This window comes from Saccostrea cucullata, unplaced genomic scaffold, assembly GCF_032062105.1.
Source record: "Saccostrea cucullata isolate Sc308-1 unplaced genomic scaffold, CSIRO_AGI_Scuc_v1 ctg4103, whole genome shotgun sequence".
NCBI classification, from domain to species: Eukaryota; Metazoa; Mollusca; class Bivalvia; order Ostreida; family Ostreidae; genus Saccostrea; species Saccostrea cuccullata.
In genome coordinates, this window is record NW_026941440.1 from 100,481 (window position 1) to 124,669 (window position 24,189).

Consider the following 24,189-nt stretch of genomic DNA (forward strand, 5'->3'; position numbering starts at 1 on the left):
GTTCAAATCCCACTGTGGGACATGGAGACCAATCCTTTGCATGAGGCCAAATAAACGTAGGTACTGTTTGGCAGTGGAGGCTTGCAGGAAAAAGATCTCACTGATCATTTAATGGCACCAAGTGTCGAGTATAGGTCAAACTTAGCAGCTCTCCATTGTCAAGTGCTGCAGGTCCCATTTCTATTTAAGTAACAATAAGTCTTATTTTGACCAAGCTTGCATGCATTATACATCTAAGTATGCACACTAAATGAACTTGCTTCAGTTGCTGGATGAGTTTTTGGTGCTGGTCTCATTTTCAAATAACGATGAGTCCTTATGTAGACCAAACTTGCAGGGATGATACATCTAAGGATTCATATCAACAAGATTGCTTCAGGTGCTGGATCTGAACAACATTTTCTGCATGAGTTAACAGGTTAATGTATTGGTGCAGGTCTTATTCCCAAGTATTGATTAGTCCTATGTTTACCAAACATCTTGCATGGATGATACATCTAAGTAGTCGCAGATCTGCGGTGATTTTCTTTGATCTTCTTTGATATATCCCATAGCACATATGCGATAATATTTTCCACGCCCCTTCTTATATCACTGCAGGAAGCAGAAATCAGGTCATGAGAAAAAAAAACTGATTTTATTTCACAAGTTCATAACCACAAAAAAATGACCATGTATAGCTATTTCTTAGACATTAACTAAATCAAAATACATGTATTTAACTCGGTTGAAAGTTCCCAGTCGTTCAAAAAATTAATCCATTTTGAAATTTTTAAAGTTACGGTAAAATCTAAAAACTTTATATCGTTAAGGGGGATGTACGGCCACCTTTAGTGCAGTGAGAACAAAATGTAAACATTTCTTCAAATGGCTAATGTACATTATATTTTGATCAAATTTTAAGTTTTTATGATAAAGATACAATAAATATGCATAACTGAATGCGTGTTGTGCATATATAATCTATACTTTTGCAGAAATATGCTTTTGATATGCTCCTTAGAACTGCGCAGCTACAGAATTCAGCAAAGCCTTAAAAAATCCAAAAAAATACGCAAACTGTGCATTAATGTTCTATCTACAACCATTTGTTGAGAAAATGTCTAAATTTTGCACTTTCAAATGATAATTTTAAGTTCAAAACAAGGTATCGTTGTCTTCAAAAAGAGTGTAAAGAACCCTGAAAGTGGTTCATTGATAGTAGCACGTGGTCTATTTTTAGCACAGAATTTTGTTTTCCAGACCTCTTCTTAATATGGAGGGACATAACAATCTTTAAATGTAGAAGAGAATTACATTTGCAAAATATCTCAAATAATAATATGAACACTTTTAAGAGGAATTGTGTTATTGTGTGGCTTGAAGTAATTTATTTAGTATTATTATCGAACAGTTGTTAAATAGTGTACGTATTGAAATAAACTCTTTGATTCCTGGTCTGGTGGCCATGAAACTTAGACAAGCTCACTTCTGAATCCATTCTCACTTTAACTAAAGGAGAATATAGTGGTAAAGTGAGACTGAGATCAAAAGTAAGCTCATCTAAAGTTTTATGGCCCCCAGGCCAGGTAAGGAAAAATGAGCACCATCAAAGTTTAAAATGAAGAGTTTGTACGTTTGCCACAGATAACTTATAATATCTATCAAAAGTTTAATTATCACCAATGAAACACAAAGAAATTAACTATCTCTATATCTACAAAACCACAATTCATTTTAGGAAAAAATTTGGTGCACACTCAAGTTCTATAAAAAGCATATGCTGAATAAAGTTTTGCTCACAATGTGAAAATGAAGTCATTATGCAGGTACTTGTGACGAAAAATGGTTGTCTCAGTGGAACTCATTCAACAAACGACTAAAATATTTATGGTTATATCTTAAAATGCCTTTGAAGTAACGTATAAGAATTTGTTCATAGTTTATAAAGACAAATGGCTTCCTATTAATTCAATTAATAATTGGATAGATCGTTTTAGTGAAGGAAGGCAGATGGTTGAATATGATACTTGTTATGTTGCCCGGTGAAAGCAAGTTTGAAAAGGTATTGTATTTAATTAAGCAATATGCTATCCAAGATCTTCAATTTACACTTTGAAAAATATTTGAATATTTCAACAATAATAGAACAATCAAATACCTAAGATATCGTTTACTTTTGATCATCCCCCCCCCGTATACTCTGTCAAATAAACATTTACAATTTTCATTACAGCGGAGCAACATTTGAAAAGGAATAAAATCATTCAGAGTGGGTTAGGATATTTAATGAATAATTTTTTTTTCTATTTGCCCATTTTGTCAAACTTAAAATTTTACAGAGAAAAGAAAAAATCAATTTGATTAAATATTTTGTACCATCTTTAAAATGACGTTTGGTGGACCTCCCAACTCAAGGAAAATTATTGGATCCGTATTTATAGGTGAGAAAAAAATTTCCTTAAAATTTAAACACATTTGTTGACAAAAGAAAAAAAAATTATCCTGTAATTATAAAAATAAAATTGAGTCGGGCAATTTCTAGGCAGTAGATCGGGAGAGAGGGCAACCAAATATTTTTTTATAACAAATGGTCTTATAAGGCTAGTACATGTTCCATCACATACTAAGCAATGCAAATTTTTTAATCTTTGGCACTATTTCGAAAAAAGAACATAGGATTTTGGGAAGGGGAGGGGGGTAGTCTCTCATTTTTTTGCGATGATAGACATAGCATATGCAATGGAACTTTGTTTGCAAACATTGTGATTGCTTCTAAATTTAAAAAAAAACAACTCAATAAATTTTATCAAGCTCCGTATGTTCAATGAGCGAGAGCTTACAACGTAGTCAACGTAATGAGACATGATGCGTTTTTATGTCCAAACATTACTCTATACAATGTGTTGGTCATTGCAAACAATCAAGCTATTTATAAGAGGTGCCTGAAGGAAATCCTATAACTGCCTATTTTTTCTATACAACTGCTAAACAAAATAGACATATGTACCAACTTTTCGAATGCAAGACATGTAATTGCAATCTATTTTTTCATGCACCGCATATTGTTTAACATTTTCAAATTAAATGCTAAGCATCCTCTTTGCAGTGCCCCATTTCAAAATAACTTTTATCGCCACAGAAAAAAAGACCCGAGATAAACACATAGGTCTAGGGCATTTTTATCTTTTTTCTTGAGTTTTAAAGAAACGAACAAATTATCAAGACTTGTTCCACGAAAAATTAAATATAATCATCGTAATAAACACTTCCACGAAAAATTAAATATAATCATCGTAATAAACACATCTATCCACAGCAGATATATTAACATGCCAACCATGTGCTCAGCGGAATAACATTTCCGAGGAAACTCGAGCTTTGAACAGAACAGTTTTTCCCGATTTGCTGGAGTGGGGTTAAAATCGCGTTTTTTTTTATTAATCAGGCGAAGCGATGCAACAAATGAAGGTAGTAAGTAATATTTCCTAATGGTTATAACATAGTAATTTCTTGTCTTGGTGTTATTATGGTCGCATTTATTCTGAAATCAATGTTATTCGAACTCTGTTTGACAGAGGAATGGCGGACGAAATAAAAACATGGTCTCAGGAAGACACACATATGAAAAATCAAATTTTCAAGAATTCTAGATAATGACAAGAAAAAAACGAAACAAATGGTTATAACCATATTATCAATGAATCAAACTAACACCATTTTCAATGCATTCTTCATTTCGTGAATGCTGCAGCTGCGCAGTTCTACCATGATTAATTTCCTTCTAATTAAAACAAAATAAACTAAATTATTTACTAATTTTGGTCTCTAACAGTAGGTAAGTAGTGCATTAACACTTTGAGTAACTTTCGGCTAGTTTAGACGAGTATTAAGCACATTCTTGGCATTTCTTATTTCACACCAGACTAGATCCAATTGGCTTGTACATCCCCCTTAAGTTTTTCTTAATTTTATCTCCCAACAAATTAGTGTGCAGGGTATGGTATGATTTCATTTTTATTTACTGGATCTTACTTTGGATGTTCATGATAAGTGATGGTTCAAAACATAATAAATAAATCTCTTTTTTCTTGTAGACTACGAACATGAAGAGACATATAATACACTCGAAAATATATAAACATAGTAAACAAAACTGAGATTTATCTGAGATAAATATAAAAATAATCTTATAGATATCTAAGAGAAAAAAAGAATAACCCTTGGTTCGATGGAAATGGATTGAAACAGATATGGACATTCACTATCGCCCAGCAGAATGCGTGTTTCCTTACACGTCACGTGATGGAATTTTAGTATTCACAGAGGGCGACTTCGATTCATACCCGAGTATTAACTCTTGGTTGACGTCACATGACCGGATGTTTACACAAACATGTGCTTTTCAAGCGAACTCATATGAGTTTGAAGGGTAGCGAAAATAAAATAAATTTCCTCTATGAGTTTTAAGAGGAAGTGGAATAGGTCCATTTTGACATCATCTGTTGAATTAATTTTTTCTATAGCTTTTGCTGCAGTTGAAATGTTTTTCTTTTTCAGCTCTGAACTTTTTTGGTTTCGAATTTGAATTTATGTCTCTGCTGTTATCGGGCAGTAAGCCTGGAAAATCTTATCAAATAAACATATATTCATATAAATTATAAAGCGTTCATGTAAAAAGTGCGTTTCGAAGTTTGCTTTTAAGGATAAGCGATGCTAAACATAATATTTAGTAAAAAATAATTCCTACGTTCGGGTTTTTTTTTTCGATGCCGCCATATCGAAACTCTAGTAATCCTACTGTATGGCTGGGTTAGCTTGGGTAGAGTTCATAAGGTCATATGACGTATTTTGAGTAGTAACTATGTTAGTTCGATTGAAACTCAAGTAACTCGAGTACGTACTCGGGTATGAATCGAAGTCGCCCAGAGTTACCTGGGTATGGAAATCACATGGTTAATTATAATATTCAACAGGTAACAACGTGGCCAAATGGCCTATTCAGTTACTATAGACAAAATGTACACACGAAGAAGCAGTTTCTTCTCTTTTTGACCATGAGTGCATGTTTGTCTATTGATCTCCTTTTAATATGAGGTAAAATATATAAATATACAACTACATGTACTATAACAAGAGACCCAAGGGCCACATCGCTCACCTGAGCACATCTACTAGGAAAAAGCACATATCAGAACAAAACTGAAAGTTTACTGGGGGTGCTTGAATTCTAACCCTCCTGGGTGTCATGATTTGAACAATGTACAATCTACACTACCTGAGGATGTTTCCATATAATCGAAAAATATCACTAATCATGGCTTTGAAGTACTTGAAAAGAAGGTTTTGAAAGGTTTCCCTATTTATCCTTATGTACAACTTTTGTCAGCCATTTTGGGCCCAAAACTAGCCCTAGAGGTCATGATTTGAACAAGCTTGAATCTTCACTAACTGAGGATGATTCCACATAAGTTTCGTCTTTCCTGACCCAAAGGTTCTTGAGAAGATTTTTAAAAGATTTTCTATACATTCCTATGTAAAACTTTGGTCAGCAATCTTGGCCCCACCCTAGCCCCAGGGGTCATGATTTGAACAAACTTGAATCTACACTACCTGAGGATAATTTCATGTAAGTTTCATATTTCCTTTCTCAATGATTCTTAAGAAGAAGATTTTTAAAAGATTTTTCTTATATATTCCTATGTAAAACTTTGGTTGGCCATTTTGGCCCCACCCTAGCCCCAGGGGTCATGATTTGAACAAACTTGAATCAACACTATCTGAAGATGATTCCACATGAGTTTCATTTTTCAAATTCGAGTGGTTCTTGAGAAGAAGATTTTTAAAAGATTTTTCCTATATATTCCTATGCAAAACTTTGGTCGGCCATTTTGGCCCCACCCTAACCCCAGGGGTCATGATTTGAACAAACTTGAATCTACACTACCTGAGGATGATTCTTCATGAGTTTCATCTTTCCTGGCCCAGTGGTTCTTGAGAAGAAGATTTTTAAAGATTTTTCCCATATATTCCTATGTAAAACTAGGGTCGGCCATTTTGGCCCCACCCTTGCCCCGGGGGTCATGTTTTGAACAAACTTGAATCTACACTACCTGAGGATGATTCCACATGAGTTTCATTTTTCCTGGCCCAGTGGTTCTTAAGAAGAAGATTTTAAAAGATTTTCCCTATATATTCCTATGTAAAACTTTGGTCAGCCATTTTGGCCCCACCCTAGCCCCGGGGGTCATGATTTGAACAAACTTGAATTTACACTACCTGAAGATAATTCCACATAAGTTTCATCTTTCCTGGCCCAGTGGTTCTTGAGAAGAAGATTTTTTAAAAATGGTATTAATTTTTCACTAATTCATAATTATCTCCCCTTGGAAGAGGGTGTGGCCCTTTATTTGAACAATCTTGAATCCCCTTTACCCAGGAATACTTTGTGCCAAGTTTGGTTGAAATTTGCCCAGTGGTTCTTGAGAAGAAGATGAAAATGTGAAAAGTTTCCGACAACGGCAACAACTGCAACAACGCCAACGACAACGACGGACAAATTTTGATCAGAAAAGCTCACTTGAGCCTTCGGCTCAGGTGAGATTAAAAGGAGAATAATAGACAAGCATGCGCTGACTATGTATTAAGCCTGTTAAAAGGTGGGCGTACTCATTATCCTATGGAGATTCCAGAATATGGGATGACCCCTCCCAATAAAAACGACTTCGAACTTCGTTAATACGAACTTTTAATTAACGTAATTAAATAAAGTTGCAGTTAAGACAATGGCCATTCCTACCATTAAAAGAAATATGCCCATTTTTAAAATTAATTATGTCGCAATTTCTAAGTTTCCTTAAGTGAAGTCATCCTTTTCTATAATTTGGAGAGCCTAAATTCCATAATTTTGGTAAGTCGTTTGTTAAATACTATTTGAAAATGTAAGTGTAAATAATTGTTTGATTTTATCGCTAAACTTTCATAATTAAATAGGTTCAGTGGAGATCACTTTATAAATAAAAGTTATAAGTGTTTAAACTATAACTATATTGAGTAAATGCATTCAGATACGTATTTTCAGTGAGAGACTATTTTATAATTAGTGTATTGTATTATAATATGAACACTTGATTATTGTATACTGTACAGCAGGAAATTAACTCGCGGAGTTAATATTCGCTATATTCGCGGGAAAAGAAATTCCGCGAATTCAACATACAGTGAATAATTCTTTAAAGATTTATATGGATAAATTGAAATTTTGTTATTATCTATGATTAGATTCTTCAAATCTATTTCAAATTGTCTTTCCATACACACAAAGGCTTTAATTTATCCGAGATGTAGACTGTCTTAATAATTTTGCGAGTGTATGGATCAGTTACAAACACATAGTTGTTGATTTCTTTTTTTTAAAAGTTTGTTAATTGTTAAATTAATTTCTATAGCCAACTATTAATTTTGCCATCTAGTAGACGTATGATGTAATTATTTATCAAAACATACTTGTTTAAATACACCCGTGCGTGTCACTCAGTCATTACCTTTAATCAAGGCAATTACTGGTAAACAGGGTAAAGACAATTAACTAATTTCATTTATATGATTAAAAGTTCAACATTTTGACTACGGTACAATTTTTTTTTTCCTGATTTGGACCAGGAAATAAATAAAAATGCTGTAACATTGTTTTGACTTCAAATCGGGATCAGTCCAGTGTTTCGTTGTTATTCAATCGGGCTCAAACTAGACCAAGTATGTAGACTTTCCGATCTAAAATACGGGATATACATGTACAAATTTTGTAACATAGAAACCGGAAAAATCAGTTCACTTATTATATACCTAAAGAAAAAGGCTTGCAAGTACTTTTAAAATATGTACAATTTTTCCTTTCCGCAAATTCAAACGACCGCGATTTGCTGAAAATTGAACAAATCGCTATCTTTTCCGACCGCGATTTTAACCTGCTATACAGTACATTACTGAGGTTTTGTACATTATTTTACAGGGCCAATTATCTTTATTTTCGGGAATATCCTATTTCCTATGTGCGAAATGATTTGGAAATATTATAATATATAACCCTAACTTGCAGAACTTTGAAACCTGTGTTGTCTTCTTTTAATATACAACCAAGGTGTACAGAACGTGTAAGATAAAAGAATAAATACGAAAATTGATCGATCAAAAAATACGATGCAATAACATGAATAAAGAGGGGATAGAGAGGTATACTGAACTAAGTCAGACTGAAAACAAAGGCAAAACAATTGGTATGCATTAATCGACTAAAAAAAGACCCAATAAGAGGGTTTGTTTGCTAATGAAGATGACAGTCAGTTTAAAAATGATAAGTAAAACAATTTCAAAACGCTTTCCGAAATTTTTTATGTTTGAAAAGTTTATTTTAAAATAAAACATTGTACCTAATCATAGTTATTTGTATTATCGGTAAAATCAAGATCGGCTATCTGATGTAATTTAGATATAGATTAATTGTATTTCACTACGTTTGAGAATTTTTATGACAAATGTGTTTTGTCCAGCAACATGTTAAATTTAGAGATTGTATTGTCGCACCTTCAGATCAAATATGACCTCCTGTAAATTTGGCATATGGTACAATTTACTTCCTGGTCTGCATTCCAGTTATGCATGACTTAAATACCTAAGATATTTTTATCTGCCGACTGAGAAGTTTAAATAAAGGGTGTTAAGAGAGTCTGTTCCATTAATGAAATATCTTTAAAATATTACTTAAAATTATGAATTTTCCTGAAAATTTGTCTTACAAAATATTTCTATTTGAAAAAAAAAGGGTTCTTGCAGGAAAATATAAAATATTTCTCCAATGTCATGAAAATATAAACGAAATATCTGTATATATCTGTGACTTTTTATTTTGTGTGAAAATGTACGATTATACAGCAAAACACGGTTATAACGAAGTCGCTTGGACCTATGAAATCACTTCGTTATATCCGTAACTCGCTATAACCGTATAAGAAATTAATTAAATCTATATAACCGGGGATCTAAGATGACTTCGCAATATCCGTGTTCGTACTAATCGAGTTTTGCTGTATACATTTATTTCTTTTTAGCGTATCTTACATCGTTTAATCAGAGCGGGTCTATACTTACGATGCCTGGTAGTGGCTGGCGAAAAGACAGGCAATTACACCCGTAGAATAAAGACCGGGGTCATTATTCTACAACAAAAAAGTCCACACTCATTATTCGACGTCGAACCCTTTGCCCTTCGAGAAAGTGCCATCATCCTAAAAATTTGCATACCCCACGTGAAGAAAAATGAACCAGTAGAATAATGACCCCCTGTGGATTAAAGATGTTTTAGGGAGCAAAAAGGATAAATAAAGAGACTTATTTACATAATTACCCATCTGAGCTAAATTTGGAATATATCTCATTATATGATTTATTTCATGCTATTTAAAGTCAATGCGATGATCCAGAATATAGAGGAGTTAAAGATTTATCGAGGCAAAAGGACTTGGTGAACATTGTTTTTCGAAGGAGAAAATTCATCGTACCGAAAGAAAAATGAAACAATATAATATAATATACCTTAGCTTGATGAAGTTACCCCGGCAGGTATCCATCTCCTGACTCTTATACTGCCGAATGACATTTAATTAGGCTTTAACAGAATCTTCGTTACATAGTGCCAACGCGCTTTGCAAAAAATTACGCACCTGTGACAAAATCAAAGCAGTTTTGAAAATTTATTTCAAATGTGTTAAATTTAAGACACACTCAACGCAAATTAAAAATAAATTCAAAGTGCATTAAAAGTGTACATAAATATTTTTCTTACCATGGGGACATATTACGCACTTTTACGCACGTAAATTTAATTCAATGTACTCAATTAACCTTATTAAGAAAAAAAGAATAAGACAAGTAGAAGGTCTCTTAGCCAAACTTTTTTTTCTTATACATTGTACATAGCCGTCGGAAGCAAATCGAAAGTGACTAACCCCCAAAGGTAATTAAACCCACTTTTCAATGCCTATATTATGTAATTTTTGCAAAACATTTATGTGCCTAAGCCCCCCATCTCCCGGTACCGATGCATATGTTACGCCCTAATATATGTATCTGCATACCGGTAACTGGTATGTCGTTAAAAACTTTCAATAAATTTAGCATGTTTAGTTTAAAATTTAAAATGCATGCAAACTGGAAAAAAATTACAGTAAAACGTTTAAGGAATTTCCATCCTAACAATTTAATAGGTTCAAAGTACAAAAACTGCATTTATTTTCATTCAATATACCTTAAACTTTCCATTTATTGCAAAAAATGTATAGGATAACATATTACTTAAGATGCGAAACATAAATAAACAGAAGTGTATATCAACATAAAATATTGTACATTTTTTGTAAACAGTATTGAGAAAAATATGTAAAAAACTGGTTAAAATGCATAATTCTGATGCAGAGTGTTCCTAAATACTTCCTACTTAAAAGAGAATTTTGCATTGTGAATATCAGGTAAACTATTTTACAGAAAAGTAAATGCCTGCATGAAGAGACCTTAGGAGGAGTTATTGCCCTTGTAAACATAGAAAATATGCATTTTTTGAATTCTCTTACTACTTGAAAAAGACACTAATGGTAACCTAACAACCAAGCTATATGATAAACGTGATGACTTTAACTTTTCTATCGTCAACTTCCCTTACTTATGCAGCAATATACCTTCATCACCTGCATACGGAGTATATATATCTCAGTTGATTCGATACGCAAGAGCATGCTCTACGTATGAACAATTTCTTAAACGAGGTAAATTATTGACAAGCAAGTTGATGAAACAAGAATATCAACAGTCTCGTTTAAAGTCATCATTTCGTAAATTCTATGGTCGATACAATGACCTTGTCAGCAAATACAATTAATCATTGAATGAAATGCTGACTGACGTTTTTCATACCAATTGTTAGTCCATTATTTATACACTGAATTGATTTTTTCCGTTATTTCTGATTATGACAACGAGCACACAGCGGGTGTGACCGGTCGGCAGGGGATGCTCACTCCTCCATGGCACCTGATCCCACCTCTGATGTTTCGGTGGTCCGTGTTTGCTCAGCTCTTATTTTGTATATTTGTTTAATGGAAGTTGAGATTGAATACTGTTCGTTATCTCCATATCCTTTTTCTGAACAATATTGATCATTACACCTATTATAAAGCATTCTTCCAAGAGATATTTTTCTATAAGGCATGAATTTAAACTAATTACAGTTTTTGCAAAAAACCTATGACATCATAGGAGGGTGGAATTACCTTAAGGAGTTTCCACCCTCACAACTTTATAAGTTCAAAGTACAAAAACTTCATTTATTTTCATTCAATATACTTTAAACTTTCCATTTATTGCAAAAAATGTATAGGTCACCATATTATTTAAGATATGAAACATAAATAAACAGAAGTGTATGCCAACATAAAAAATTGTACATTTTTTGTAAACAGTATTGAGAACTGGTTAAAATGCATAATTTTAATGCTGAGTGTTCCTAAATACTTCATACTTAAAAGATACTCTTTAATTGTGAATATTAGGGAAACTATGTTACGGTAAAGCAAATGCCTGAATGAAGAGACCTTAGAAGGAGTTATTGCCCTTGTCAACATTTTTCAAAGATTGACTAATTGATTAAATATAGAAAATGTGCATTTTTTAAATTCTTAGAAACAATATAAACACTCCTTTTAAACCCATGTTAAAGATTTGATCGCAATGTTGATGCCACGCCTAAACGAAGATGAACTCAACCGGGCTAACCATGATGATAACCGGAGCTACGCAACAGGAAGTTGCAACTTTATTTGGTGTACGTCAAACAGCTTTGAAGCTAGGAACGCAAATATCAGGCCAAGACTGAACGACTGTGGGTTTATTACCACACTAAGACAGAATCGCCAGACCCCCTTCAGCATCTACGCAATAGATTTCCAACTGTGTACAAACTGCTGCCACAATCGCTTGATGAAGAAAGCAGCATAAACGTGCAAATTGTTCACGAGAAACTGAGAGGAGCTGGTAATCGTGCACGACTCCGTACATTAGAAATCCACTAGCGCTGAGGTGTCACAAAGGAAATATGAATTGATTAGGACGATTAATGCTCCAAGAATTTGGAGGTTACGACAATGACATCAACTTCACTTTCCAATTTTTATCACAAAACGCTATTAAATCAGTATTAAAAACTTGAAACGTAAATTATCCTACTAATCTCAATATGCGTTTTTCTTTTGTTGAGTATATATAATGAGTCTTACATACGAAGGCAGTGTTGTTAACTGCTTTATCAGCAGGGACCGGTACGCACTGATCATGTAATCTATCTAGTTCTTTTAACACTTCTTGATTTTTGAACATAGGATAGATTGTTTTCATATTGTCCCCCAATCTTTTAATACGAATTTTAACATGGTTCTGATACATTTACTCCATTGTCAACGTCTTTTGTATCTGGCACCATCGCCTTGTGTAAAATCTGCATAATATTTATGAAATCCCGACGACAATTGTTTTCCCTATATTTTTTAAAATAAGTTATCTAACTAAAGGTCCTTATTTTTATGTTCCCCAAACAGAGTTTGGGAACATATTGTTTTTACTCGGTTTCTTATTATTATTATTTTTTTTCTTATTTGTTCTCCGGTACTTTTTTTGTCCGCGAGTGTTCTCAGAAACTGTTCACCCAACTGAGCTAAAACCTTTTTAGGGTTAATAGGTGTGTAGTGTAGGTGTGCGGAACGAAGGTCATTTTGCGCGCATACGCCTGCACGTGCGTGCGCGTGAAATGAGTGAATTGACTGATATACTTAATGTAGCTATAACTTTTACATTTTTTGATGAAATGCTTTGAAACTCATAACATAAGGCTATATTAATAGTGTTAATAGTATTGCACTGTCAAATTAGCACGCACTCACGCGCATGCACGTGCGCTTTGCTCTGATTGGCTGAAACAAAAATCTCAATATCTCTTTTGTTTTCCGACGAAATACTTTGAAATTTTTAACATTGTCATGAATTAGGATATCCTACAATATAATATGGAAAAAATTTCATGAAATCACGCGCATGCACGTGCGCTGCAATCTGATTGGCTGAAACTTTAAATAGCTACATCTCCTTTGGTTTTTGACGAAATGCTTTGAAATTTAGAATATAGTCATGCATTATGATATCCTGCAATATGATATACAAAAAATTTCAAGAACTCACGCGCATGCACGTGTGCTGCAATCTGATTGGCTGAAACTTTAAATGGCTATATCTCCTTTGGTTTTTGACGAAATGCTTTGAAATTTAAAACATAGTCATGCATTACGATATCCTGCAATATGATATACAAAAAATTTCAAGAACTCACGCGCATGCACGTGTGCTGCAATCTGATTGGCTGAAACTTTAAATGGCTATATCTCCTTTGATTTTTGACGGAATGCTTTGAAATTTAAAACATAGTCATGCATTAGGATATTCTACAATATGATTTAGAAAAAAATTCTTGAAATCACGTGGATGCACATGTGCTGCAATCTGATTGGCTAAAACTTGAAATGGCTATAATTCCCTTGGTTTTCAACCAAACAGGTTGGGATTTAGAACATAGATAGATATGAGGGCCTCCTACAAGAAAGTATGGTCATCATGCACGTGCACGCACGTGCGTGCATTTGGAACGAGTGAAATTCAAAATACACTTGAATGGGTGATTTTTAATACTTTTGGACTAAATGCTTTAATATAAAGTATATATAAATATATAGAAAGTGTAGACAAGATCATATGATCATTATGCACGTGCAATCACATGGGCACGCGTGCAATGTTAAAATTTTAATATAATTGGTATCCTTTTTGGAAAACGTTGTTAAAGTCAAAAATGCACATATGTCTTATTTAATAAGGCTTACAGGGAATATGGCACCAAAAGGGAGTTGGGGAGCGTTTGGGGAACATCTGTAACGGTTCCCGTTACAATTAGCACTAGTTAACTTTATATTTACGTCATCTGTAAAAAATCATATTTCAGATACTCCATACCCTGACCATGTCTAATTTTTCTGTAAAGGAATCTTCTTGTCTGTCTGTGTGTACAAACGTGCACTGTCCATATTGTTCTAGCTGAGGAACATTAGAATCTTCAAAATCACATAAAGATTGTTAAGGATGTGAGGATGTTAAGGATGAATTCTTCTGATCATTTTACCCCAAGTGAGTCTTCGTACTTAGACATGTCGTAAAATTGAAACTGATAACAATTTACAAACAAGTCTTTAAAGTTTTTATGATTTACATGTTTAACTATATTTATTTTTAAATTAAAAAAATCGTTATATGTTGTATTGATGACCAATACGTGTGCAAAATTACAATATCTACGACATAGACCTAGAAGTTAAATCGACATGATCGAGAGAGGAAGAAGACGGGATCGCCCCTCTAAAGCGACAGGAATGACAAATGACACTCCGTTAAAGTTATTCTTGTTAAAAAAGTTGACAGAAATTTGAAAACATTTTAAAAATCGCCGATATCACAATCAGGCTATGTACAGCGCTATGACAAAAGTATTCGCGATTTTTACGCAATGGCGTCTTTCTTGCTCTGCACCTCGCTCGGGGAATGGGCAATAACTCTAATTAGATGCCGTGTTGACATACGGAATTTTTACAGAGTTGTCTTTACATCGGAAGTGACATTATATGTAAGTATTTTTCTCGTCTGCTTTTTTGGATTTTATGTAAACACACAGATATAAAGATGGGTAGGAAATCTACAGAAATATCTAATGATGTCAAAAGATTAATTTTGGAAATGAAAAAGGAGGGGCAAAAACATTAGTTATTGTGAATTTATTACAAATACCTGAGTTAACCATCAGATCTATTTGGAAAAAATATTTGTCAACTGGTGAAGTCAAAACATTGATAAGAAAAGGACGCCCTCGGAAGAAGCTGTCAAACGAGATAAGAACTGGATTATTAGACATACTAAAACTAACAGAGGACAGGTTTTAAAGGATATTACTAATGAATTTAATGAAAACATCGATGCTAAAGACTTTGTTAATCCACGGACAGTCCAAAGAACTTTACGTGATCATGATTATAAGCGAAGAGTTGTTAGGAAAAAAAATGGTCGTTTCCGAGATCAACAGATTAAGGCGTGTTGCATGGTGTTTAGAGAAAAGAAAACTCACAGTGTATAATAATTGGAACACAATTATATTTTCTGATGAAAGTCAGATAGTTTTAGGAGAGAATCATAGAGTGTATGTGTGGAGAACATCTAAAGAATCGTACTTGCCGCAGTGCATGTGCCCCCCCCCCCCCCCCCTCGGCAGAGAAGGATTTCAGTAATGGTGTGGGATGCATCACTTACCACCGGGTTGGTACACTTTGCATGGTCAATGAAAATATTAATGCTTTGGCCCGTCATTGCCCGACATTTCCTCAACAAACCTATCGTTTTCTAGACGACAACGCCCCCGTCCATAGAGCTCTTATTACTGTAGATTACAAACAACAAATAATATTCCTACAATTGTATGGCCAGCTCAATCACCGGACATTAATATCATAGAGAATTTATGGCTAAAAATCAAGAAAACTCTGCAAATCGAGCTCCAAACATAAATACTCCGGAAGAATTCTTCGATGCTATTTTTCACATCTGGACTTCCTTCGACGAAAACTATATCAAATCCTTGTATGAATCTATTCCCTGCAGACTATTAGCAGTAATCAAGTGTAAGGGCCACCTTACCAAGTATTAATAAAGGTAAGTCTGTTATTTGTTTCACAATTTATTGTTTATTTTTACGAAGCGCATCGTGTTTACGTCCGCCATTTTGAAAAATCGCGAATACTTTTGTCATAGCGCTGTACATTCTCGAAAGCGGCGCCCCAAACATGCCAACCTAGAGCGCCGAAGTGTGTTGATGACGTTCCAGTAGCAGTGGAAAAGCGAAACTGTAGGTTCCTCATGCTTTCAAACTTATTGAAAATAACAATGTTTATGTATTATAGACACAAAATTTTTAAATTACCTAGTATATGTTGCACTTAGTGGGTTACTAATGCAATGTGCATGTAAAATTCCCAGGCACGTTGGCAAGAACTACAGCCATGAACGATAACCAAAACTACCATTTATTACTAGACAAAACGAATACATACATAAATGTATAAATGCGATTCGTAAAAGCAGAACGAATAAACATAACATGTTACATCTTTTCTCCTTTGTAAAGTTTCTTTCATTGTCCAATTAGTCAAGATCAAATTTCAAAATGATTGTGTTCAAAGAAATCATCAATGTAGCTTTGCATTGACTTGTAAATGCAAGATGTATGAATTATGATTTTCAACTTCAGATACAGACATAATACAGTACAGATGATAATAATTTGAGCTCTTGCTCAAAATTGGTAAGCCAGGGATTATTATGCCCTATTCACAACTTACCAAACATAATTTCATAAACACAAATAATGCACTGACAATGTTACTTTACATAGTCATTGAATCGGATGGGCACTTTCATATCGCGTCCTGATCTGGTGAATGTCTGCGGTGCCTTTAATGAATCCTGCTCTTTGGCGGACTCGATCATCTGTTTTGAGTCAGACATTTGAATTGGCTTCTCTTGTTCGACACGTGTCTCTCGGTAATCCTCAAGGGCTATATCATCACTTTCCGACTGTTCCTGATGTTTGCTGGGTCTTAGATGTCGTCTATTCCTGCGGTAGTGTTGACCATCAGACTGGACCTCATTAGAGCGATTTGGTAAAACTCTGGTCACTACCCCTTTCCTCCATTTTTTTGACTGTCCGATTCCATCAGGTGGTGCAATGCGCACAAGGTCTTAAATCTTCAATGGTTTCAGATCCTTTGATCCACGATTGTAGTAATGTGCTTGTCGTTCTTTCAGTCTCACAAGCGTCCTTCCCTGCTCCTTCAGATCTGGAACTTCCGGCTCTACTAATGACTGTTTAGTAGGCAATAATGTTTTCGTTCTCAATGTAAAAATGTCACAAGCAATCTTTCTCCAAGGTTTATCTGGAACTTCATGTGACTTAAATGTCTCTTTGCACTGTTTGTCATCTAATGATCTGCATATGTCACATCGGCTGATGAAATCTTTGGTCTCAGCATTCATGCCTGGCCAGAATAAGTTCTCATGTGCACGACATAGACTTCCTTCCACTCCTATGAGACTTGTGAATCTTGCATAACATGTCCTGCCTCATTCTGATGGGTATCACAATTCTGTCTCCGCAGAAGATAACTCCATCCTGTATGACTAGCTCATCTCGAAAATTAAAATATGGCCGCACTGTGTCCTTGACATCAGATACCATCTCGGGCCATCCGGTAAGTATTACATGAATGAGTTCCTGTAATGTGTTATCTCGTCGAGTTTCGTCCCTAATTTCTTGAAGACTATCTCCTACCGTCCGCTGTATATGTGTGAAATGAACTATTTCATCTAGGAGTGCACCTGTACGATCACTGTTCTGTAAGTATGCTCTACTAAGCGTATCGGCTAAGTGCATTTCCTCACCGGGATGATACTCTAGCTTTGTTGAGTATTTCTGCAGTCGAAGCAGCATCCTCTGTAAGTGTTTCGGTGCTGTATGAAGTGGCTCTAAGGGTTTGTGATCACTTTGGACTGTAACGTTTCGTCCATATGTATACTGATGAAATTTCTCTAATCCAAACACAACAGCGAGAAGTTCCTTTTCTATTTCGGCATATCTCGTCTATGTGTCTGTAAGGGCTCTGCTGGGGTACGCTATCGGTTTCCTAAGTTGTAGCAGAGCTGCGCCCAATCCTGTCTCCGAAGAATCACATTGTAAGATAAGTTCCTTATTTGAATCGTAGTAGCTAAGAATTTGTTCTGACGTCACCAATCTTTTGACTTTCTGTACTGCTATGTCATGAATCTGAGCCAGCTCCACAATGTGTCTTTCACTTTAAGCTTTCGTAGCGGCTCACAAATGTCACTCAAACTTAGAAACTTGCTTAGGTAGTTAACGAATCCCAGGAAGCGTCTCACACCTGCGACATCTGTTGGATTCAGCATTTCGTTCACCGCTTTGACTTTTCAGGGTCGGGCTTCAAACCGTCCTTTGTTATGAGATGTCCTACAAATCTCCGTCTCACGAAGTCCTAGTTTGTCCTTGTTGAGCACAAGTCCTCGTTCACGACATCTCTTCATGAGTGCTTTCAGTTGCTGGTCAATGTCTACAATGGCATCCTCTTCTGTGTCACCTTCACCATAAAACCAATATGTCGTCAGCAATACTCAAGACACCTGGTAGTCCTTCTACCGCCTGATCTTGACGACGTTGATAATCTTCCGGTGCAGTCGAGATACCATAGGGCATCCTGAACCATCTGAATCGTCCAAATGGGGTGTTGAATGTAGTAAGCATAGAGCTTTCCTTATCTAATTCAGCATGCCAAAATCCGTTACGTGCATCCAGAACACTAAATACTTTTGCACGAGAAAGGTTTGGAAGTATTTCCTCTATCGTAGGAAGTGGATAATGGCTCCTCTTAAGTGCTTTGTTCAAGTCCTTCGGATCTATGCAGATTCTGACTTTGTTTGCTTTCACGACCATCAAACAGCTGGAGACCCATGCTATTGGTTCACTTACTGGTGTAATAATGTTCATTTCCTAAGTTTGTCAAGTTCTGCTTTTAACAATGGTTTCAGTGCGATAGGCACTTTCCTTGGTGGATGAACTACAGGCTGTATGTTTTCATTTAGAACTAAGTGATATTTTCCTGCGAGACGACCTACTCCTTCAAAGACATCTGGAAACTCTGCGAAGAGCTGCTTCTTGCTGAGAGGTGATGATAACAGCCTTCTCACACTTAGAATGTTCTCCTTTCTCCAGTTTAAGAGCTCCATGTGCTGTAAAGTTTTATTTCCTAAGAGTGACATGCAGTCCTCCTTGATCACAATAAATTCAGTGTCATATGAGGTACCATTATTTGGATTGGTAACTTGAAAGTGTACTTTTCCTAGCGGCCTTATGGTAGATTTGTTGTACATCTTCAAGGTGTAATTTGTAGGCTGAAGTGGCATGATTGGAATCACACTACATGTATGTGGTAAAATGTTACATGTGGCCCCACTGTCTAGTTTAAATGTCACTTTCTTTCCATGAATTATCATAGACGAATGTACACTGTTGGAAACTGAGTGTGCAGAATGTGTGCTTTCTTCTTGAATGGTCCAGTTTAAACTAAATAGTCATCATCACTGTCGGTGTCTGAACAACCTGTCCCAATGTGATGCATAGTTTTCTTCTTGTACTTTGGTTGTGATTTCTTGGTAGCACTTCTGCATACTGTTTCGAAGTGATTCATTTTATGGCACAGTCGACACGTCTTTCCATATGCCGCACATTTTTCTTTCTTGGGCTCATGTACTTTGGCACAATATTTACAAAATTTGTTGTTATCTGTGTGTGAATGTTTACTTCCAGTTGTATTTGTACTAGGTTTACCTCTGCCGATTTCGTTGACATTTTCTGCATGGCTGCTTAACGAATTGTTGTTGCCGTCCAATACAATAATTCCTTGTTTTGTGATTTCTGCTGCACGCGTTATGTCGACACACTTATCCAGGGTAAGTTCTGGTGTTCTTAATAAACATTCTCTCAGGTGTGAGTCAAGTATACCGCAAACTATTCTGTCTCTCACTAGTGAATCAACTATTTCTCTATAGTTACACTTTGCAGCTAATGTTTTAAGATCAGTAATAAAAGTTTCTATTGTCTCATCTTGTTTCTGTTTCCTCATATTGAACCTGAATCTCTCTACTGTTTCGTTTCTTTTGGGTCTACAGTAAGCGTCAAAAGCTTCGATGACGTCTTTCAATTTTCTGTACTTTTCTTCTTTTTCAAACTTCAGAGTACTGTAAATTTCTCTGCCATCAGCGCCGATCAAATATTTCAGTAATTGTAACTTAGCTTTGTCTTCTCCATCCTTCATCGATAGAGATGAATAGAGTTCAAATTCTTCTCTCCATTTTCTCCAGTCTTCACTAATATTCTTAGTGTTGAACTTTATTTTACCAGGGGGTGTCAATCGTTCGAGCGCCATTTCCCGACCCGGCTGTCGTAATCACGATGCAGCGCGCCAAATCGAACAAATCGAAATATGCACTATATATACTCAAGATATGGCGAGAAAAACAGTACTGCTCAATCCTGTAATCCTCTTCTATAATCCCGCATCTGACACCATGTTTAACTTAGTGGGTTACTAATGCAATGTGCATATAAAATCCCCAGGCACGTTGGCAAGAACTACAGCCATGAACGATAACCAAAACTACCATTTATTACTAGACAAAACGAATAAATACATTAATGTATAAACGCTATTCGTAATAGCAAAACGAATAAACATAACATGTTACAGTATACTGTCATATCACAAACTGGAATATTGCATAAACATGTCACATATATGTACGGAACGTTTTCAGATTTGTGCAGACGACAGCATTTGCATTATCCTTTTTAAGCGGTTAGCTTCGCTAGCCGCTATATGGCATGTGTCGGCAACCGGAAACCTCCATAAGGCGCTACCTATCGGCATCGCTTTATCGCTTGTAACCTTATCCTTCTGCAACCAAAACCGGAAACTTCCACAAGGACCTACCTATCGACAACGGTAACTTCAGCAAATGATTTGTATACTGTCGGCGTAATACGCCCCCTGGTTAGAGATTGACAATATGCTGTGAAGTCTGACTAAAGCCAGCCCCTACTACATGTATATCACTTCGTACTAACGAAGTATATGCTGTGTATGAAGAGTGGCTATTATAACGATTATATCGAATTCTTATTAGTATATTTACCAAAGCATTGACAATACTTACAACACTTACTTTTAAGAACAGAATTTGGTCCTTATTACATGTGTATCGCGCGATCGCGATTTCTGGCAACTGTTAGTTTATTTTTGAAAGTTTATTATACAGCAGGTTGGAGGTTATTACAGACTGCAAAAACATCAGCAAATCTCTCGATCGAGTTTGATTTTCCTTGCCAAAGTATTAAGAAACACCATTTATTAAGTTAATACCTGAAAAGCGCTTTTATAAAAACACCGAACGCATCTGTAAGTTTTACACTTTTTGTAACGTTTTATGGAAACAAGGGTTACCTCTACTATGAAACGTTTGTTTTTCTTTTCTTTTCTTCTCTGTCTAATAAACAGATTATAAAAGCTCTGCTCCCAGGGATAAATTCTCTACTCCGTCTTTGATAATTTATAACAATCGATCATAAGGGATTACTTACTATTAGTTTTGTAAAAAATAATGGAGCACTTAAAGTAGTAAAATCAATTTTGAAAAAAAAATGGAGAAATATATATTAATTTTAATCAGCATTGTGATCCTCATCTAAAAATCAACCGATATTATTTTCAGAGAAGAATGAGGTATGAAAAATTTTGGCAATTAGCAAAAATTTAAAATATATACTTAATTCTTATTTATAAGTTTTGAAAATTTGATCAATTCCTAGGGAACGTATTATTAGCTGTGAAAATACTTTTAAAATTTGAATTTGTCCAATTTGTCGATTATTGTTTTAAACGTTTGAGAAGAATAAAATAAAAATACAGGTGTTTAGAGGCACATTGATAGAAAAAAAATCAGTGTATATTGTTTAACCGACATATTGAAGAAAGTGACACTGATAACTTCTTAAGTTAAACTGATTTTTAATGTACATTTGAATTTTTAAATACTAGTATTGATTGATTACATAACTTTCTTTTTCATGTTTTATTTGAGAACAATATTGCATGAAGAGTATATGATAAAAACACCTTATATGTCCTTATCTAGATATTGTGCCTTATATTGTGCAAGACTTCTTTCAAAAGATTCTCATATACCATTTACTTTATTCGAACATTTACTTGTTTGAAAGGTCAATAAAATATATTTCATAAAGCTTGATAATCTTGTTTACTCGCCAGTCTTCCCGTAGAAGTAGAAGTTTATAATATTACTAAAGGAAGTATTGAGTATCTGTATCAAAATACAGAATGATCGATTTTAGAAGAAAAGCTGACTCCTGAAAGTTCAAGAGGTGGGATCCGTTGCCTAGAAAAAGTAAGCATCCCTCGTTGACAGGTTAATTATATTGCCGCGATGAGCCTACACAACTGAATCTCTCTGATATCAATTCATTTACAAAGTCTCTCCTCAGCCATCCTTTTTTCTCTGACTAGCCAGCTGTAGATCTACACTACTCAAAATCCATTAATCTAAAGAATTTAACTTGTCATTTTTTTAGTTGTTTGTTATAGTAGGCTTTACAATTACCTAATTTCAGATTCAATAGAGAATAAAAGACAATGAAATTTTCAACATCAACATAATTTTTTTTATCCAGAGAACAATTGGATGCCATCAAGAGAGAATTTTTAAAAATGCACTTCCTGTCTTTCAAACTGAAGATATCTCATGTTTAAATTTTGAAACATGCATTTCAATCTTATTAAAATTTATTTAAATGTTCCAAATCCGCTCCCGCTTCTGAAACATCTAACATCCCATTCGGGGTCACATCAGAGCGACCTTTCAATTATGAATACATGTACAAGTAAACACAAACACTTTGGCCATGTAGATTCAAGCCTCGGTAAACAGTTCTCAAATTAATTCCACGGCTACATATCATCATTATTGATACTGTCTTACGTTGAATTAAAGTAATTTTGGAATAAATTTCATGTATCTTCTGCAGTCTGGCATCTAAACGTGAATAATGCAAACGAAAGAGCACAGACTATACAAGATACCCCACACGTCATACATAACACAACTTTTGCAATGCATATCTTTTTACTACAAAACTCCTCGGGTGTTTTGGTTGGGTGGTGAAAACAAGAAACCCATCTGAACTATTAGCCAGGATTTCGGAGGAACCATTTTCTTTGCCTAATCGAAGATTCACTCTTACATGACCCCAAATAGGATGTTGTTAGATGTTTGAGAAGCAGTAGCGGATTCGGAACATCTAATTTTAATTAGATTGCATCCATCTGTGACATCAGTTTGGAATGTTATTGGTTTTACTATTGAGTAAAGTATTACAAAAACGGAATGTCTGGGTTTTTCTTCTCTGATGACATTGGACAAAGATATGCGTATTTAAATATCATCATTTTATGCACTTTTTCGGTACATATTAGATGAAAGCATGCTAACCGCTTTTCAGTACTTTCAGTACTTTGATTATTACAACTTTAGCTCGTACTAGTCGTAGTATATGATAAATTTCATTTGATATTGTAAATGCAGAATATCTATATCCCAAATTTATAGACATACCGTACGAAAAATAACAAGATAACATCTCTAATTTTTTAGCTGTTGACATTCGATAAGAAACTAGGTCGCTTCCTTCTATGGCGGCCTATTCGTGTTGAAAAATAGAATATTTCTGAAACATCATAGGAATTATTTGATTCTAAACTATAGGCTAGGGTTTATAAAAACAAAGTAAGATAGACAAAATAATGAATTTACATTTTTTGAACAATGAAATTACAAGTAATTACATGTGTGTATTTTCTTCTAAAATAATTTTTTTCAGGTAAGTCTTGTTGTCACAAGAATCACAAATGAAAAACTTTAGAAGAGAGCATGTTTTTAGAATCACTAAAACTAGATGGAGAAAAACCATGCAAATAAGATTGAGAAAGTGGGACTGGATTTGTCTAATCCCAGGGAAGCAACCATCCAACACCACAAACCAGAACCTAATCAAGAACCCACAGTGTAAGAGAAAGAGAGGACATCTAACAAACTATGATTTTGAAGTTTTATGTGATAAATAATTACTTTTTGTTCATAAAGGCTTTTTTAAACAAAATTGCAATCATAACCGAAATTTATCACACAAATTTTGAATATTTGGTGAATAAAACGCACACTTTGAAGCCTAAATGCCTTGATTTATTTTCATTATAATAATGCTGAAAAAGAAATACGGGGTGGGGATATAAAAAATATCAAAATTTTCTTATATGTACACTAACCACTACTTTTTATACTATGAGAAGGAACTATAATAATACCTGAACAACTGTACAACAA

General features: G+C 34.8%; 2 protein-coding genes across 2 annotated transcripts; both read right to left on the reverse strand.

Moving 5' to 3' along the window:
- Positions 1 to 17,221: 17,221 nt before the first annotated feature.
- LOC134257837 (uncharacterized protein K02A2.6-like) lies at positions 17,222 to 18,724 on the reverse strand. Its single transcript, XM_062740425.1, has 3 exons — positions 18,424 to 18,724; positions 18,195 to 18,317; positions 17,222 to 17,715 (listed from the first exon to the last, which is right to left on the reverse strand). Exons 1-3 carry the CDS (start codon positions 18,722 to 18,724, stop codon positions 17,222 to 17,224), a joined length of 918 nt encoding a protein of 305 aa, XP_062596409.1.
- A 571-nt stretch (positions 18,725 to 19,295) lies between these two features.
- Positions 19,296 to 20,162, reverse strand: LOC134257838 (uncharacterized). Its single transcript, XM_062740426.1, has one exon. It carries the CDS (start codon positions 20,160 to 20,162, stop codon positions 19,296 to 19,298), a length of 867 nt encoding a protein of 288 aa, XP_062596410.1.
- Positions 20,163 to 24,189: the final 4,027 nt, after the last annotated feature.

Excerpts from the sequence above, each read along its gene's own strand:
- LOC134257837 (XM_062740425.1), bottom strand. The coding sequence starts at position 18,724 with ATGAACATTATTACACCAGTAAGTGAACCAATAGCATGGGTCTCCAGC. Across the intron at positions 18,318-18,423 it reads ATGGTTCAGGATGCCCTATG|GTGACACAGAAGAGGATGCC; the intron begins GTATCTCGACTG and ends TTTATGGTGAAG. Across the intron at positions 17,716-18,194 it reads ACTTCGTGAGACGGAGATTT|TCCAAAGTGATCACAAACCC; the intron begins GTAGGACATCTC and ends GAAACGTTACAG.
- LOC134257838 (XM_062740426.1), bottom strand. The coding sequence starts at position 20,162 with ATGGCGCTCGAACGATTGACACCCCCTGGTAAAATAAAGTTCAACACT.